The sequence below is a fragment of the Salmo trutta genome, chromosome 38 (assembly GCF_901001165.1).
Source record: "Salmo trutta chromosome 38, fSalTru1.1, whole genome shotgun sequence".
Lineage (NCBI taxonomy): Eukaryota > Metazoa > Chordata > Actinopteri > Salmoniformes > Salmonidae > Salmo > Salmo trutta.
This window is the reverse complement of record NC_042994.1, coordinates 20,378,452-20,398,221: the sequence shown is the minus strand read 5'-3', so window position 1 is coordinate 20,398,221 and position 19,770 is coordinate 20,378,452. Positions and strand designations below refer to the sequence as shown.

The 19,770-nt window shown below is 42.0% G+C and overlaps 1 protein-coding gene across 5 annotated transcripts in view; it reads right to left on the bottom strand.

Moving 5' to 3' along the window:
• Positions 1–4,287: 4,287 nt before the first annotated feature.
• LOC115178163 (tau-tubulin kinase 1) overlaps positions 4,288–19,770 on the bottom strand; it is a 53,889-nt gene continuing 38,406 nt past the window's right edge. For 4 of the 5 annotated variants that reach the window (XM_029739211.1, XM_029739212.1, XM_029739214.1 and 1 more), the window contains 2 exons: positions 6,058–7,529; positions 4,288–5,725 (listed from right to left, as the gene is read on the bottom strand). In XM_029739211.1, coding sequence (XP_029595071.1) covers positions 5,281–5,725; positions 6,058–7,529 — 1,917 coding nt within the window. In that variant the 3' untranslated portion in view covers positions 4,288–5,280. The remainder of the gene's footprint in view (positions 5,726–6,057; positions 7,530–19,770) is intronic. The other variant, XM_029739213.1, reaches the window with a different exon arrangement.

Sequence of the window (19,770 nt, the reverse complement as noted above, 5' to 3'; positions counted from 1 at the left end):
CTAGGGGTAAATAAACAGTGAGGTAAGTATAATCAGACAGCATTACTGTCAGTGTTAGAAGGTCAGGTAACAAATTAGTGGCAGAATAAGTATAATTTGTTGCTGTGACAGCCAAATATGTTAATAACGACATGTGAGGCTGCTGAAAACGTTTATTGAAACTACAAAAAAGTGTCAGAAGTTTGCTCAGGATGACGCCAAAGTTAGGCTAATTACAGGGGAGTAGCGGGAGTACCCTATGGCTGTACCATCCTCGGGAGCTTGGTTATATCTTTTTTTCAATTTTCTCCTAAAATGACATACCCAAAACTAACAGCCTGTAGCTCAGGCATTGAAGGAAGGATATGCATATTCTTGATACCATTTGAAAGGAAACACTTTGAAGTTTGTGGAAATGTGAAATGTATGTAGTAGAATATAACACATTAGATCTGGCGCAATTTAGATGTTGGCGCAATTTAGATGTTGGCCACTAGATGGCAGCAGTGTATGTGCACAGTTTTAGACTGATCCAATGAACCATTGTATTTCTGTAAAAATGTTTGTATCAAGACTGCCCAAATGTGCCTAATTGATTTATTAATAACTTAAAGTTCATAACTGTGCACTCTCCTCAAACAATGTAATAGCTACTGTAAATTGAACAGTGCAGTTAGATTAACAAGAATTTAAGCTTTCTGCCCATAATAGATATGTCTATTTCCTGGGAAATGTTCTTGTTACTTACAACCTCATGCTAATCACATTAGCCTACGTTAGCTCAACCTTCCCGTGGGGGACCCACCAATCCTGAATTAAACCATGCCATGCCTCGCTGTTTGTATCTATCAAATCAGATTTCCTCCCTCTTGCAAAGTTTGCATCATCATCCCCTTCGTTTGAGGAAGACGACTGATTCAATATTTTATTAATCAAATGTGTAAATTTTTTTTAATGTTAAAATATATCATATTACACATTTAGTAATGACATAATGCATTTTAAACTTCACGCAATGTAACACTTTTGTGTGACTTAATAAAACCACACCAAAGCACACCAAGACAGCACTAACGACAAGTAATAAAATAAAGACGGCACTTCTAAAAGCGTATTTGTGTCACCATAGCCTGCTGAATTTGCAAGATAACTTTTCTTTCCTTTTGATTTCGACCCAAATGAAAATGTGGCACTTACTCTCCCATGGATTGATGTTTCAGCATTGTCTCAATGAAGAGTTCGACGTTCGACTTGCCATGTGCTACATGCACGTGCAGTTACAAGCCTGCTAGAGTTAGCGGGAGCCGGACGAGCAATATCCAACATCGTAGTATGGATGAAGCCTGAGCTGGATTGTGAAGCTAACTGAATGTGCAGCTTTAGAGAACCCTCAGTAGATCTAGCTTGCTTTGTAGGATACCCTCTGGTCAACAAGATACAATATTGCCAACTCTCCAGTATCTTTGGTTTATTAGCCAACCCAACATTATTTCCCTAGTTCATTCATTCTCGCAAATCCTTTATTCCGGTATTTAGATTTACATTGATGTAAATAATCCCATGAACACTCTCTGCTCTCACTTGGTACATTTACATGAGCTCAGATTAATATAATAGTTTGATTAATAGGTTTACATGTTTTGCCAGAAGAATGCTTTCCCTAATAATCCTGTTTACATGGACACTTAAAAATCAGGCTACTTGATGGGACTTTGATAAATGCAGAAAAATAGCCAATCAAAATAACCACAGTGACCATGTTACTTTTGGGAATCCTGTTGATTTTGAGTTCAGAAACATTTTGTATGCGAAAACTATTTCTAAGATGTATGGTTTCAGTTTTTCCGAACTCACTAGGTGAATTCAAAAAGTGGGGGCAGGGAGAAAGAGAGGCCTCCCTTCTACTGGATATCTCTCAAGTCTCATAGTTTCAGCTTTCAGTGCATATATACTGCTCAAAAAAATAAAGGGAACACTTAAACAACACATCCCAGATCTGAATGAAAGAAATAATCTTATTAAATACTTTTTTCTTTACATAGTTGAATGTGCTGACAACAAAATCACACAAAAATAATCAATGAAAATCCAATTTATCAACCCATGGAGGTCTGGATTTGGAGTCACACTCAAAATTAAAGTGGAAAACCACACTACAGGCTGATCCAACTTTGATGTAATGTCCTTAAAACAAGTCAAAATGAGGCTCAGTAGTGTGTGTGGCCTCCACGTGCCTGTATGACCTCCCTACAACGCCTGGGCATGCTCCTGATGAGGTGGCGGATGGTCTCCTGAGGGATCTCCTCCCAGACCTGGACTAAAGCATCCGCCAACTCCTGGACAGTCTGTGGTGCAACGTGGCGTTGGTGGATGGAGCGAGACATGATGTCCCAGATGTGCTCAATTGGATTCAGGTCTGGGGAACGGGCGGGCCAGTCCATAGCATCAATGCCTTCCTCTTGCAGGAACTGCTGACACACTCCAGCCACATGAGGTCTAGCATTGTCTTGCTTTTGGAGGAACCCAGGGCCAACCGCACCAGCATATGGTCTCACAAGGGGTCTGAGGATCTCATCTCGGTACCTAATGGCAGTCAGGCTACCTCTGGCGAGCACATGGAGGGCTGTGCGGCCCCCCAAAGAAATGCCACCCCACACCATGACTGACCCACCGCCAAACCGGTCATGCTGGAGGATGTTGTAGGCAGCAGAACGTTCTCCACGGCGTCTCCAGACTCTGTCACGTCTATCACTTGCTCAGTGTGAACCCGCTTTCATCTGTGAAGAGCACAGGGCACCAGTGGCGAATTTGCCAATCTTGGTGTTCTCTGGCAAATGCCAAACGTCCTGCACAGTGTTGGGCTGTAAGCACAACCCCCACCTGTGGACGTCGGGCCCTCATACCACCCTCATGGAATTTGTTTTTGACCGTTTGAGCAGACACATGCACATTTGTGGCCTGCTGGAGGTCATTTTGCAGGGCTCTGGCAGTGCTTCTCCTGCTCCTCCTTGCACAAAGGCGGAGGTAGCGGGCCTGCTGCTGGGTTGTTGCCCTCCTACGGCCTCCTCCACGTCTCCTGATGTACTGGCCTGTCTCCTGGTAGCGCCTCCATGCTCTGGACACTACGCTGACAGACACAGCAAACGTTCTTGCCACAGCTCGCATTGTTGTGCCATCCTGGATGAGCTGCACTACCTGAGCCACTTGTGTGGGTTGTAGACTCCGTCTCATGCTACCACTAGAGTGAAAGCACCGCCAGCATTCAAAAGTGACCAAAACATCAGCCAGGAAGCATAGGAACTGAGAAGTGGTCTGTGGTCCCCACCTGCAGAACCACTCCTTTATTGGGGGTGTCTTGCTAATTGCCTATAATTTCCACCTGTTGTCTATTCCGTTTGCGCAACAGCATGTGACATTTATTGTCAATCAGTGTTGCTTCCTAAGTGGACAGTTTGATTTCACAGAAGTGTGATTGACTTGGAGTTACATTGTGTTGTTTAAGTGTTCCCTTAATTTTTTTGAGCAGTGTATAACAGAATTTAAAAGAGCAACTCCAAGAGACCATTAGTCTCAGCACAGTACTACACTGCAATGCACCGCAATGAAACATATTCCTATGTGCATAACTTGTATTATTTTTAATCTATTGCTTCCTGTTGGAACGGATCAAAAATTAATTTAATAGTATTCAAATGTGGGTTATGTACTTGCTCAGGAATATTCTGATATGGAAAAAAATATCCACATTTTCACCCCTGGCCTTTACGACTGGAGACAGACAATTAGAGAAGCTGCCTGTCCCTAAACTAGGGAGAGAGTGGACTTACTGCTGTGAGGAAGAATGTGTGTGTGTCTGTGTGAAATTTACCATTTGATCTTGTGTATGGTATTCAACAGCATGTCGTTTTTGTACACGTCTGTACTGTAACTTTACCTTTTCAAAATGAAATTACCTAAATGTGAAAACACAAAAGAAATCTGTCTCTGAGTCAATTCACCCTGATAAGGAACCTTTCAGACCTATTAGATTGCCCAGGATGGTTCAGTTCCAGTCCTAGAGGGCTGAAACACTTTTTTCTTCTACCTGGTACTTTATTGCACTCACCTGGTGAATAAAGTCCCTGATTAGAAGGAGAGGATGAAAACAAGAAGTAGTCCTTTCTAGGGGCGATGGTTATATCTGGCAAACAGTGTAGAAATGAAACCAGAGATAGTCATTCCACATGACCATTATTTTACTTTAGCTCAGTGCCCTGCAACTGTAGGTTTCATTTGCCCAATACAAACACAAAACATGGGTTCCAATGATCCAATCATTTTATTGTCAGAACATTAAAAAGGCAGGTATCTACCGCTCAAAGTTAACGCTATTTTTCTCATGCGTAAAAAAAAAAAAAACAGGCCAACATTGTTCAACAGAAGAGGAAAGACAAAATATACAGGTTATTTTCGCAAGATAAAAAATAAAAAATGTATTTTTCAAGAAATTATCATATTATATACACTTCTTCTGTATGTAAATATAATCAAACACCCAAGAAATGGAATGATATAAACCATGCCCATTGTCACACACTAACAAGGAGGCCAGCAATATTACTTGTGCATTCTCTTAATATTGGCAGTAATCTACCCCATAATCCAACCTTTTAACACATCTGACCAGAGTTGGGAATGATTTTGGCCTTTGCATCCTATCAGAATTGGCTATCGCGTCAGACCATTGGAAGATTGAGAGTTTTGTACATTTCCTTAAAATTAGTCAACTTATCAAAAGTGTTTGTGATATCTATACCATGCAATATAAGTGAGCAGGATATTGTCGATGATAACTTAGTATATCGGTGTGAGATGTTTGTGAGTTGAGAAAGATTACAATTTGGCTTGCAAAGGGGTCATGATGACCGACATGGTTCAAATTCATTTCTTGCATATAGGATGCTGAATCCACAAACCTAAATAAAATCTTCAACCTCAGAAACAAAAGGAAAATGTATACAATGCACCAGTGAACAGCGTACACATAGCACCATGGTAGCATCGCTCCTCGTGACATTGACTAAAAGTTGTTTAACTGGAAGCTCATGAAGATAGTTTTGTATGGTTCCTCTTGTAAAAGTTGTTGTCATGGTCTAGTTAGTAGCGGTACATGGTTTGGATCAAAGAAGGTAATTGAAAGAAAAATAAATATGGGAAACCACGTCAGTCTTAATTTGGGTCCGGGCTGGAGCTTTTTGAAGCGTTGAGTCTTTCGGAGGACAACAGAGAAGCGTATGCGTTTCTTCCCAGTGAATCTGTTAACTATCTCGCGGCAGCCATCTTGTCCCCTGTGCTTTGTTTCGCTTTGGCAGGGCCCGTGGATTTGGCTCGGATTCTGGCAGGCATAGCGGTGGACACCTGGGTAAAGGGGTCCTGTGAGTTGGCCCGTTTTATGGTGGTAGTAGTAGTAGTAGGAGTAGTAGTATTAGCCCTGGGCTGGAGCGGAGGGGCAGTTGTGGGCCGGACGGAGAGGGACTGTCTAGTTGGACGGAGACGCTGGGGGGAGGGGCTGTCTGTCCTGCAGTGAGAGGTGCTTAGGCTGCGTTGGGTCACGAAAACGCATCGCAGGGGCATTCGGGGGCTGCCGCAGGGCTGGGCGGGGACAGGACAGAGCCTCGGACAGGAGGAAGAAGAGGAGCCGGTCTGCAGAGGTTTAGACCGCCTCTGGGTTGGGAGAGTGCTTAGTCCTATTTTCTGAACTTGGAGCCTGAAATGAGAATAGGTGGAATAAGAGTTAATCCTTCCCATAGGAAACCTTTGATAAGTCATAATTTTCAAGTGTTTTCACAAAAACAAAACTTTACAGTAACATGACACCTTTCAACCAATCAAATTAAGTTTCGGTCATAAACGACAGAAATCAGACCATCTTTGACAGAAATGGAAATGGCTAAACTCTTGATATTTGGCACCACAAAGAAGAGTTCTCATAAATTATAGTAAAACAATCAAGGGTCTTTTCATTTACTATTGTAACCAATGAGCCATACAATGTTAGAATGTTATGTTTGCAAACATGATGTTGTGAAGACTACCTACCCATTACCAAAGGTGGATGCATCTCTACAAATGCCCGATCCTGGCAGAGCGAGAGGAGAGGACACGGCCAGCAGCTGCCCTGAGGGCCTCTTGATGGGGGTGACGGGCCTGGGGATCCTGCTGTGCCACTCCGTCTGGCCCTGATCCCCTCCAGCCCCTGCCCTGGCCTTCAGACAGGACCTTCTCCTGGCCAGAGACTCGTCCGAGGCATGGGTGTCTTCCTCCGAGCCGGTAGTGGAGAGCGTCACGGAGGCCCTCCCGTCGCCGGAGGACAGCGAGGAGGATGTCCCCGAGGGCAGCCTCATCCAGCGGCCCTGCTGCTTCTGCACCACCAGGCGTGGCAGGTCCAGTTTCCGGGCTCTCTCCCGTAGTCGTGCCCGGGCGGAGAGCGAGGCTGAACGCTCCGAGCCTGTCTCCTCTTCAGACAGTAGAACCGGGATGCGGCTTTTGATCCTCGGCCTGAGGGTGGTATGCGGTAGTTCAGCATTGGCAATACCTTCGGTAGACAATGGCCCCTTGTTGGGATCTGCAGAGAGAGTTTTGTGTTCCAGAATGGGCGACGTGGCTTCCGGGACAGGCTCCAAGGACTTGACGAAGACCAGCGGTGGGCGGTCGTCCGGTATGGTGCGCGTGACACCATTCTCCAGCGTCACGTCTGGGATAGAATGGGCTTGGGGCTCTCTGGAAGGACTCTGGTATTCCTCACGCTGTTCGACATGTCCGATCTGTTCATGGGCGTCTCCTTCCCATGGTGAGGCCTTCTGGGTAATGGCTGAGAGGTCGCAGCGGTCGCTGCTCTCCTTTGCGGTCTGACCTCTGGAAGACATGACGTTAAAGTGGGAAGTCTCGGAGATGTGGACAAAGGTGAGCTCAACTTTGGTGAAGGGGGGAGATGCGGGGGCGATAGGGGTGGATGGCCTCAAGTCCGACCTCAGTGTGAAGGAGAGCTCTGGCTGGCTGCCCGCACCCACCAGAGGCATATCGTTCCTAGGGGTAGAGGCAGACGGTGTCCCGAAGTCAACCTCCAGCAGGGCGTGTTCTCCCCCAGTGGATGGAGACTTCCGGGTATCCCCCGGTGAGAACAGAACCAGGGTCTTGGAGCCATCCTCCAAGTCAGGGTCAGCATCTGCGGCCGAGGTGGGTTCCCGGGGGCCGGCCATGAGGGTATCAGGGGCCCCATCCTGGCTCCGCTCTGTGCTTTTTTGGCTGGCCTCGCTGTTCGACTCACTCTTGGTAACATCATCGTCCCGTGGGCCCTGGGGCTCCTGTACCTCGTTCTCTGCCGACAGAGCTGCTGGGAAGGTTCGCCGCTGAGGAAGGGTGCCGGTCAGCATGACAGTGAGGAAGTTGGCCCTCTTGACCTGGAGCTGGGGAAGGATGTGGAAATGCTCCGTCTCGTCCATCCAGCCCTTGGTCCTGAAGTCCGGACAGGGCTGAGATAGGCCATTGTGCTCAGTCAGAGACATGATCACCTACAAAAGATGCAATTAAATAATTACTTTTGCACTTGACCATATTTCCAGCATGACTCTTGTTCCAAGGCAAAAAATATAAAACCACAAGTGTTTTAGAAGATATGGCTCGTGTCACATGATGTAAATGGGGACAAAACTGGGAAAACAACCAAGATTGTGTAATGTGAACATATCTAAGATAACTTCATAAAGAACGAAACGAGGGACAGCATTTTTTCCCCAAACGATTTAATGTTTTTTTTTGGTTATACACGGGCTTTTAAAGATTGTCTAGATTACATACATTTTTAGAAAAGGCACAAAAATGCATTGAAGAGTTTTCCCTTTAAGATACATAGTCCAATATCTTGTGATTTTCAAGTGTTTCCCTTCATATTTGACACACTGTACTGTAGTATATACACACTAAAACCAACTATCTTGCATGCTACTACAGATTAACTGAGAACTCAGTAGTCAAACTGGTTAAAATTACATCTTTTCAACCAGTTTTAATGTTAAAAATACATCATTTCAACCAGTTTTGCCCATTGGGATTGGAATATTTATTGAGTTGTATGTATACATGTACATAGGTTTTGTTGATTTACAAAAAGTTTAAAATACATGCTTTTTACCTGTAAATATTACAAGCAGACTGTACAATTGTAATGTGATACAAAAAAAATGCTTAGACATGTATATACAGTATATCGTACATCTAAAAGAGTCACGGATCACGCTTGACAAATACTGCAGTTATACTCATTACTATTTCTTTCTTTGACAATTCTATCATACAGTACCTTCTACTACCTCATGAGCCCTCTGTTTTTATTGCAAGTATTTTCAAGAGCTGACAAACACAGACAATGAATAGGTCAGTGTCTCCAAATGTGAAGATGTATGCTCATTCATTTACAACATTTTGACAGAAATCTATCCATTTCTTTAGGTTGTGCATGTGAATGTAATGAAATGGAGATGACCAGCGTTTTTTGAGGGACACCAAATAAAATAAAAAAACACAGAAACTTAATAGATTATCCAAATTGGTCATTGCAGCTTCATTGAACAAATTCATAACATCTTTCTCTACAAACGCAATCAATCACATAATGCACTATACCCTGTTTAAAAAAAAAATATGGACGGATATCCACTTTTCAAATCTGGTCAGATGAAAAACTATGTACGTACAACTTCAAGTAATAGACCAGGCATTTATGTGCCTACATTTGAGCCCTGCACGGGCATACATTTTGTAAACCTAAACCCATTTTAAGCAAACACTACTCAGGCCTGGTTGTTTCTGCCAAATTTCAGGCCCTAACCAAACCCCAAATCAGAAATAACCTCCTCCGTTAGTGTCCATTAGCTGCTCGTCTTTCTGTCACTCGCTCCCTGCGCTGCTGCGTGCGATCTGTGCATGCACTCTGAATGCCTGAGCATACGACTCCGTGCATGCGGCTCTGTGCATGTGCTTTGTCAATAGCAAAGCCTCTGCTTGCTGTTCTGCTCAATGACGAGACAGAGAGCAGTTAGCTGTTAATTAAACTAGCTACTTTTCGTCACTCTAAACTCAAGGAACATTATTTTCAATAAAGTAAATTCTCCTGTAGACTCAAACAAATTTCTTGTCTTATATTTGACGAGGTTGAAGCACTTCTGACACCATGATATGTACTGCGCAGCAGAGCAGAAGCAAATGGCTCAGCTTCAAAATGTTAATGATCAATTTAGTGATACCTGCACCCTACCCATTCCTAGTTATATCCTGCACTAATGTGTTATCATTTACACACTGTCAAGTTTCTGTCTTATGCCTCTATTTAAATGATAAAAAGAAAACTTTCTTGACAGAATAATTATTATCCTATTTGACTGTTCATTTTCGGCAGTTCTTACTTTCCTCACTAGCTGGTGATCTGTCAATCTCTGGGGGTCTGTACTCCCGATGTTGTTGACTGTTTTTGTGCTTGCCACTTAGCTAGCAATTCTCAGCTGTTAGCAGCCAACGGCTAGCAGTTTCTTACTGGCAACAAAGATGGATGATTGTCATCATTTTTTAAAAGTCATTACTGAATTATTTAATGTAACAAATCAAATATGAAACCTTGTAAACAATTCATGGCAACCTTAAACAATTCATTTAGACCCCAGGTTCATTTGAAACAAGCGTTTATTTGCTGAAATGTGTGCCATTGCCCAGCTATTAAAAGGGGCAGGTGGCTATTTGAGACTGCTTTTCATTGAAGTTTTACGGTACATCTTCATTTTCAGTAAATTTTCCTTATGGAGATGCATAGAATATTCAAGTCATTCAACACCTAAGACTTATAGACTGAAAACGCTCTTTCAAATTCTAGGCTATGGTTGACAAATATGACTCTGCAATTCAAGTAATAATTCAATACAAGACCAAGTCACGCTTTTATCTTAACTCAACTTGAAAGCCTAAGGGTTAGAGGACTTTGAGCATACAGTGTACTTTACAGGTGCAGTGGCTTTGTGTAATGCTATATGTGATATTATGTTACATGTTACACAGGTATCACATCTATGGCATTTTCAATCACTCTTAGTCCATGGCTAAAAGGGATTTCTGGCGCAGTAAACAGTTTACAATATTTCACAACAGACACTTTGCCCAGGTCCTGTGGATTTCACAGCAGATCTCTCAACCTATACTGCCATCTAGGTTGGACACCCAGCCTTGTGGAACAAGTCATTTGTCAGAATATAGGACAGGATATGCAGAACATATGGAAGATGTGCTCATGTATCAGTGACGTGAACCGAATATGTTTAACTTGGAATCTGATCAATTAAAATAAGAAGGTGTGAATCACAGTCCCTCTTCGCTGCAACTTGAAATACATTTTTGATCCGTGAGTATACTCCGAGTCAATATTCACATAATAATAATAATAATAATAATAATAATAATAATAAGGAATTGCACGCCCACAAATTGGGGAAAACAAACATTCTTTTGATTTTTAGTTATACAGAAATAACAAAACATGCCGAAAAGCTGCTGTGTTGTTCAATGTACATGTAACCAGGTAAAAGAAAATCCCAATTTATGGTTCGCATTGCTCCCACGTATGGAAATAGAGCCTGCGAGAAGAGCCCTGTGGCTTCAGGCTATTTGGCGTGGGAGAGTGGGAAATGTGGGGAGCCGGTGTCCAAGTATGCTACACATAGCTATGTGTATGGAAAACATTTCCTCACAGGTAAGACAGTTAACTTGTTAAATATAGTCTGCTTGTAACTCCATTCACTACTTGTAGCTGTATAGTCTGTATTGGCTAGCTTAATGTCGCGGTCGGTAGCTAGCTAGCACTCACTCACACTGCTGCTAGCACCGTCATGAAAAGGGGCATGAGGGAAGCCCTACAATATTCTGTTTTTAAGTAGGCAATGTTGAAAAGTAATCTTTAGACATATATATTGTACTTTTCTTAAATGTAGTTTTGTAATTGACTAAAACAAGCAGACAAGAAAAGTGTGTTTGAAAAAGGTCACATTTTTGCTGTGAGCCAATGGGGTAACCAAGGTAACCGCAGGTTGTTTTCCCCACAGGTGAGCAGGGCCGGGACGTTCTATCCCTTTACCAGTGGTAATGTACTGTACCTAACTCACAGAAAACAAATTACTGGGTTGTTCCACCAATTGGGTGCCCTTTGAGTAGTATAACTTGGTCAAACAAAACCTGATTTCACCAAATGAATAGTTTCACCATATCAAAACGAGAGTTCAGTTAACAGGGTTGACCTTAAAATGAGGGACAGAGGCACATAAATCACTGATCACATTAAATATATAATAATCTTTCAGAAATGACTTTGTCAAAGCATCAACATAACTATAGCTTTACAATGATGGTGTAGACCTGGGAATTTTTTGGGTTAAGTTGGTTAAAATCTTCCTAAACTCTGAAGAATTTGAGGGACCTTTCAAAATGCTGGCACTTTAGCACGTCTTTATTCATATTATAAAACAGACTTATTGAATTGTCCATGTGGTCTATATTAAAGGGTACTTCATTGAATATAACAGCTTTTAGAATTCAATATTAGTGCACAATTATTAGAATTGTTTTATTTTATTTTGTACTTTTATCCCCAATTTCGTGATATCGAATTGGTAATTACAGTTTTGTCCCATCGCTGCAACTCCCCTACGGACTTGGGAGAGGCGAAGGTCGAGAGCCATGAGACCTCCGAAACATGACCCTGCCAAGCCGTACTGCTTCTTGACACACTGCTTTCTTAACCCGGAAGCCAGCCGCACCAATGTGTTGGAGGAAACAGTCCAGCTGGCGACCGTAGTCAGCTTGCAGGCGCCCGGCCCACCACAAGGAGTCGCTAGAGCCGGATGGGACAAGGAAGAAATATTAAAAGGGACGCAAAAGGCACTCATTTCATAGAACAACCCTACTATACATTTCTAGCCAGAGTTTGATCTTATTATATATCATGCAAATAGTGTTAGAAATATGAAAACAGTCTTGTACAATACAATTTCTCTGCAAGTCAATTTCAAAATTGTCTGCGTTATTTTTAGAGTTGTTTGACATCCTGTTTTAATTGAGCGTATTATGGCGAGATTTGTTTTACCGAGAACGGACAAAAAAGTTCAAAAACAATATGTTTTTTAATAGCAGTGCCAATAATGTCAAGGAACAATTTGCATATGTGCAAAATTAAGTTTGGAGTTGCAGCTAATCCACTCTCAGTACATTCACTGAGTAGTGCTCGTTGCGTGGTGCTACACACAAAACGACTAGCATGATTTGCAGAAAATCATCGAACCAAGCAGTGGGAAATTAACTGATGGAACAGTTATCTTTTCTGATCAGAGACAGAGGCGACATTCAGAGAGGGATGCTTGCTTGCTTCTTAGTGCTGTTAAGTAAATGCAAATGTCTTAAATGCAAAGCTTGGAAAAAGTGGTGCATATTTTGTAAGCATAGCCCTTTAGCGCATTCACAAAAGCAATCATAAAAGAAACATAAGATCCTACTCATTGAGAAGACCAAATAAGAAGGCTGTATGTGGTTATGCCATTTCAGAAATACAGTAGTATCGTTCCTCTTCACAATGGTTTCAGCAAAACAGGGAACACAAAGCCAAGAGATACATGGTTATTACTAGAAGACATCAGTAAAATATCAGCATAAAACATTCATTAAATGTTGAAAAGACGTTCAAAAAAAACTTGGTGTTTAACAAAATCAGCATACAGTGCAGTGTGAAGCCTGTGATGAACACGGGTCTGAGATGTAATTCTATACAATTCCTTTCTATACTGTACATTTTTTCACTTGGCTACATCTACAATGCATGCCCTTTACATTAGAACTGCTACCCACTTAAGGGTCTGTTACCTCATTGGTTTTTCCGTTGGAGAGAAAGTAGCATAAAATGAGTGTGGAAATAACCAAAATGGCGTAACATTTTTTCCCCCAAGCACCCTTAGCATATCATATTTATTGCGTTGCTCATCTTTTGCATCAATATTTTCTACCTGGGCCCAATAGTGACCATGTTCTCCTGTTAAGTCCTTTATAAAGTGCAACAGTGAGGTACAGTACTCAACGGACAATGGAGAAAGAAGTGCTATGTTGATGACTTATCTACACAAATATACTGTCACATACAACAGTCGATCCTGATATACAGTATGTAGCTCACTTCACTGCAAAAATGCACACCAAATCCCACAGAATTCCAATGGCATTTTTGGCTAACTTTGGCTACTTTTTTGAATGGTTAAGCCATTCGAATGAATGGTTTATGCTATTCTGCAGGAAGATAGATAACACAAAGCCCCCTAGTGCAATCCAAACCCTGGCATTATCTATCTATAACAATGATAAAGTTGAAGAGCTGAGCCAATGCTATGGCAGAGATGCCATTCTATGGAGGTTAAACTGTAAGTGCCTGAAATACTTTGGAACCAGATTTCAATTCATAAAACACAGCTGGTTGCATAATACCTGCCTGACATCAGAGCTCCTCTAGTTTAGCAGAAGTCCACCCTAACCACTGGTCCAGGGTCTACCCTCCTTATGGTTAAGGATAGGATTCAGGATTGGGTGATCTTATCCTAGATCTGTGGTTAGAGGCATCTTCTATCTCAAGCAGGACAACCACAGTCTCTCTGGGTAGAACTTTATACGTGCAAGTTTTCCTCCGTCAACATTCACACATAGCAGCTTTGCTACCGATTCCAGACAGTGACGTGATTTCACATTATGACCAAACGAACTTCAGACAACTGTGAAATAACTACTAGGGTGATCTGAAGCTGGAAGCAACGTCAGCACAAGAACTGTTCATCGGGAGCTTCATGAAATGGGTTTCCATGGCCGAGCATCCGCACACAAGTCTAAGATCACCACGCACAATGCCAAGCGTCGGCTGGAGTGGTGTAAAGCTCGCCGCACTGGACTCTGGAGCAGTAGAAACGCCATCTGGCAGTCCAACGGACGAATCTGGGTTTGGCGGATGCCAGGAGAAAGCTACCTGCCTGTATGCATAGTGCCAACTGCAATGTTTGGTAGAGGAGGAATAATGGCCTGGGTCTGTTTTTCATGGTTCGGGCTAGACCCCTTAGTTCCAGTGAAGGGAAATCTTAACGCTACAGCATACAATGACATTCAGACAATTCTGTGCTTTCAACAGTTAGGCGAAGGCCATTTCCTGTTTCAACATGACAATGCCCCTGTGCACAAAGCGAGGTCCCTACAGAAATGGTTTGTCGAGATCGGTGTGGAAGAACTTGACTGGTCTGCACAGAGCCCTGACCTCAAACCCATCACCTTTGGGATGAATTGGAAAGCCGACTGCGAGCCAGGCCTAATCGCCCAACATCAGTGCCCGACCTCACTAATGCTCTTGTGGCTGAATGGAAGCAAGTCCCCGCAGCAATGTTCCAACATCTAGTGGAAAGCCTTCCCAGAAGAGTGGAGGCTGTTATAGCAGCAAAAGGGGGACCAACTCCATATTAATGCACATGATTTTGGAATGAGATGTTCGACGAGCAGTTTGTCATGTATTGTAGCACATGCTAATAAATGCTATGTCACGTAACTGAATTAAGAACAGTTATATGAAAGGAGGTTTCATCATTTCTTGCATCATACCATTCAAATCATGTTACTATAGCAACAGTAACTTGTCATAAACTGTCTGGCATGTTATAACAACATGATTTGGACACTGGTACAGTAAGTGTTACTACATTTGCAATACCTCAAGTCAACCATATAGAATTACACTAAAGTTATTTGTATGGGACAACCGATACTTTCTATAATTTCTATAGTTCAAGATGCCATTCTGGTCACAGTAGTCATAACGGAAATACAGTACAGATGTAGGATCTTAATTTTAGCCAGTTTGCTAAAAAATGAAAATAATCCTGCAGCAACAGGACAAGCAAATGATTATGTGGACATTTTTGTAGGGGTTGATACATTTTTTGTTAGAGCATTCAAGTCTGAAATTTCAAAGGATTTTAAAAACTCAAATACAAAACAAGTTTAAATTCTCAGCAACAAAAGAATGATCAAATTAAGATTGTACATCTATACAGTACATTGAACTCAACCACGATAACGCTTGTCATAAAAACATGACACTGAATATTAGCGAAAGGGAGTTTTCCTATTGCAAAACCCCACACCTAATATCCTCACCCTTCAGAAGCCTGCCTAATCCATTGCTCCAGCATTTCAACGCATAGAAAGCATGGAGATGCAAGAAACCGACAGACAAAAAACACCTCTATAAAGTAGACCAAAAGCAAGATAAGACATATAGAAAAACGCCCTGTGCGATAAACATACAGAAGCTGAAATATTTCTGTTTACACTCCACAAGAACTAGCCTGGTCCCAGATCTGTTTGTGCTGTCTTGCCAACTATGGTCATTGTTATGGTTATGGATGTGACAATGATCATAAGTGTTGGCAAGACTCCACAAACAGATCTGGGACCAAGCTACACAAGATCAGTGTGTAGACCGCAGAGGACTTATAGTAGCACCCTAGCATCACATGCCTTCTCTGGGGAATAATTTAACTCTAATGCTTTGTCACAAGACCCTCGTAACAGTGTCAGGAGCATGACATAACTGACGCCTTGGGATAAACAAGGACAATTTATAACTCTACATTGTTATGACACCGTTGATAAAGTAGCTGGCCTAGTATGTACCTATGTCACAGTTTCTGTTATGACTGCTTAAAGTCAGCTATCATTAGAGGCAGTAACTGCTTATGACATCTATATGTCATTATCATGACAGTGCACATAGGTCTTACGAGGAAATATTATTTAAGGAAAGTGTGGTAACTCTTAACGTGTAGCTTGCAGGTATAAAGCTTTATTACTAGTTATAAGCATGTATGAGCCTTTATAATGACTTACATTGCATTATAACCTCATAATGCATTATACCTGCACGGGCAAACTGCGATTGGTACATCCATTTTAATATATACTCATTGATTCTTAAAAAATATAACTTATAATTGCTCAGTTCAACTGTCGTACCCCATCAGAAGCCAAAATATAAGCTTGGTTTACTCCATTGTTTGTAAACAATGTAATTATTAAACAGTATCCAAACTTGGCTAAAACTACAAGTTTGATATCATGGATCTTAATTCCTTGCATCTATAGCGCTGTCTAGGAATTCAAGAATAGTTCTTCATCCCCATCCCTCAGCTGTTTACCAAAACAGATCAGAAGAGGACTGGCCACCCCTCATAGCCTGGTTCCTCTCGTTTCTTCCTAGGTTCTGGCCTTTCTAGGGAGTTTTTCCTAGCCACCGTGCTTCTACACCTGCATTGCTTGCTGTTTGGGGTTTTAGGCTGGGTTTCTGTACAGCACTTTGAGATATCAGCTGATGTAAGAAGGGCTATATAAATACATTTGATTTGATCTACAGATTGCCCCTTTAAGTAAAGTGTTACCGAAAGCGTTACTGAATTCCTTTAGCTACGCATCGCCGACATGACCTGCATTCGACGACAATCCCTCAAGCCTTCAGCATGAATGGTAAAAGAATGCAATGAAGTTGAACAGTCTCGTAACAGTCCCGATCTTGTGACTCCTCCTCTGCACAGTATCAGGAAATGATGAAGAGGGAAAGGGGAAACCTCAAGTTTACACTTCCACCACTTTTTACTCAAATTGTGTACATTTTTGTGGCATGTGCAACTCTGACTTTGCAAGGAGCAGACTTATGAGTTTATTATGTGGAAAATATTTTGCCATCAGCACTTTTCCTCTCTTCCAATTCACTTTTTTAAAGTTAGTTACATTCAAGTGAGTTGTTTGAACTGTGTTTTAGTTCAGCATGTTTGTGTGTGTCTGAAAGATAATGTGTGTGCAAGCGTACATGTGTTTGTGTTCTAACCAACCCGTCAAAATAGGGCTCTTTGGGTTTCAAACTACGAGTATGTCCCTGTGTATGTACATAATGGGTGAAAACGAGTATACACTAATGCATTTTGGCATGCAGAGTGCCCCTCCCTCAGCTCGAGTTCTTATTCATGAGCTTGGCAAGCAATTGCTGGATTTGCGTGCGCGACACGTTCAGGACCGAGTGCCTGCTCCGTGGGCTGCCCGGGCTCTGCAGGGGAGCGTGGCGCCGGTGTGTGGAAGCGTTCATGTGAGCGGGGCTGCTCTCGGCTGAGCGGCTTCGCTGGATGAAGGACCCTCCGGGGTGCGGGTACTGCTCCGTCTCCAGCGTGGATGATGAGAAGACGTAGGAGGCCAGCCTCCGCAGCTGATTGGGCCTCGGGTGGTGCCTGTCATCCTCCAGCTGCAGAAGAGACCAATCAGAAAACAGAAGGAGAGGCATTAGGATGGAAGGGGGAGGGACAACAAGGTCATGCTAACAGACTATAGACTAGTATTGGGTCACGTCCCAACACTCCTGAAACGGCTTCATTTCCTTGTCTTCTTACCCTTCCTCACCAGTATTCTAAAATAATTAGATAGTTGAGAGTTATAGGCTTGGGAGCTCAACTATCCAGTATCTTTCAGGTCAGCTGATAAGAGGGTAAAAGAAGGAGACAAGAAAAGGGATCCATATGGAGTATTGGAACATATCTTGTCATACATCTCTCCTTCCCTGTGTGCATGCTGTAAGGGCTCTCGGATGTAGTCCAGAGAGAAACAGGGAGAGGAAGACTCTATGGTTGCCATTACAGCAGAGGCGTTACAGTAGGTTAAAATGATAGAAGACAGTATTCTACAAAACACTTAAGTGGGTTGCCAGATTGGAAGCAAATGAGAGTAGGTTTCCGTCTATCTCATAATCGAGGCACAGAGCACACATTCCCCAACAATGCCATTAAAAACACACACAAGTACTGCACATGTTCTTCTAGTATGTAAACACATTGAACCTGGGAAAATGCCTGGACACGATCAAATTTCATTACACTCAATGTTGCTTAAAGTAAAAAGAAATAACCTTTGCAAAGTGCAAAATGAATAACAAAATATAGATGGTCTCATCAAGCACACGAAACACAAACACACAACGAAGAAAAGGGGATAAATATGGATCAACAAAAAAAGGAGGACTTCGGAACAGAAACTAATTAAGAAAAAAACACCACAAGTAAGGACTATCCTAAACTGTGCTTACCCCAAAACACCACTTTATTTCTTCGCTTGTTGTTCCCATGGCACCCTCGCTTTTTCTCCTCGGGTGAGTGCAACTTGACATACTGTACTTTTAAGTGATAGGTTGAGCAAATGCATCAGTTATGTCAAGGAAGAGGTCGCAGGGCAAATACAACGAGGGTCCTTGATCATGTTTGCGATAGCGAGGCCTGCCGTACTTGGCACTTGCGGTGAAATCACAAATAAGGCTGGTAAAACGTGATTGGTGAGGTAAGTAAATCAACATTTTTGTTTTCTTTTACAGTAATCCATACAAGGAAATACAACTGGCACAGGGAATGGGTGAACTGGCCTTGTGGTTTTGAAGGGTCCTTGTGTATGCAGGTTTTTATTCTTACCATACTCCGGAGCAAAACATGTTTTTTAACATATTTCATGGACATACTGTAACAGTCAGAAAAAGACACTTACAAAAACGTACAAAAAGGTTAAATAGACATAAAATGTACAAAAAGGTTAAATAGACATAAAATATCAACTTTATCAAATGGTACGCAGACCTGCATAATACAAGAGTCCTTCAGAACTGGTTTCTAATTGATGCAGTGCTAACGGACCCTAGTGGTACATGGATTCTGGGTAATGTGAATTCAAAAAACAATCTGTAAGATTTCTTGTTCAAAGGTTTTTAGGCAGGGCAACAAGGTCAACAATATTAAATTGTAATCTAAGCCAGTGGGAAAAACTGGTTGATGTCAGGTTGTGTTCTGATTAACGTCTTTAAATAGTTGAAATCATCTGACCAGGTAACAACCAAATTATGGTGCCTTTCCCAGGGCTGGATTACCGAACAAGTATGCAGGGCACATGCCCTGGGGCCCCAACCTCTAGGGTGTCCTCTCCCCAAAAACGATTGAACACGTTGGTTGGGGGCCCCCTGGAAATGTTCTCTCAGCCTCATGGCAAAATGTATAGAAATAGCATGAAATTTGCTATAAAACTGCAAATGTTTCTGTCTGCCCATGGCAAAATGTGTAGAATTGCAGGAAATTAGCTTTAAATCAGGTTTAATATGATCTGAGCTAGTTTATGTATTTTTATTCCAATTGAAGAGATTGCAGTGGGTATAATTGGTGGAAAAGACATCAAACTAACGTCTTTTGAGATATTATGGTCAGGTTGATAAAGGAAGGATTACATGTCTTCTTGCACCTGGTTGTAATCTAATGTTGGTTCAACAACATAACCTATGGAGTCTGCATTCTTCCCAGGGTTGTTGATGTCCTCATGACAAAGATGCCTTTACCTGGTTGTAATCTGATTATCTGACTTCGCTTCAATCAGATTTCAACAAAAATAAACATTACAAAAGCATGTTGTGTGAAGTTTTGGATTTGTATACAAAATAGTTTGAGTGTGTGTATTTTGTTCAATAAAAATGAATTTGATTTCGGTTTTCAAAGAACAAGGATTTGCTCCAAAATTAAAATTAAATATTTGAAAAGTCATTCTTCCACAGTGCATTTAAACTCCATTTAAATTCCACCCAACTGAGCCAGTGAGTGATAACTGGGTCGTTACATGAAATTAGTCCCTTTTGGG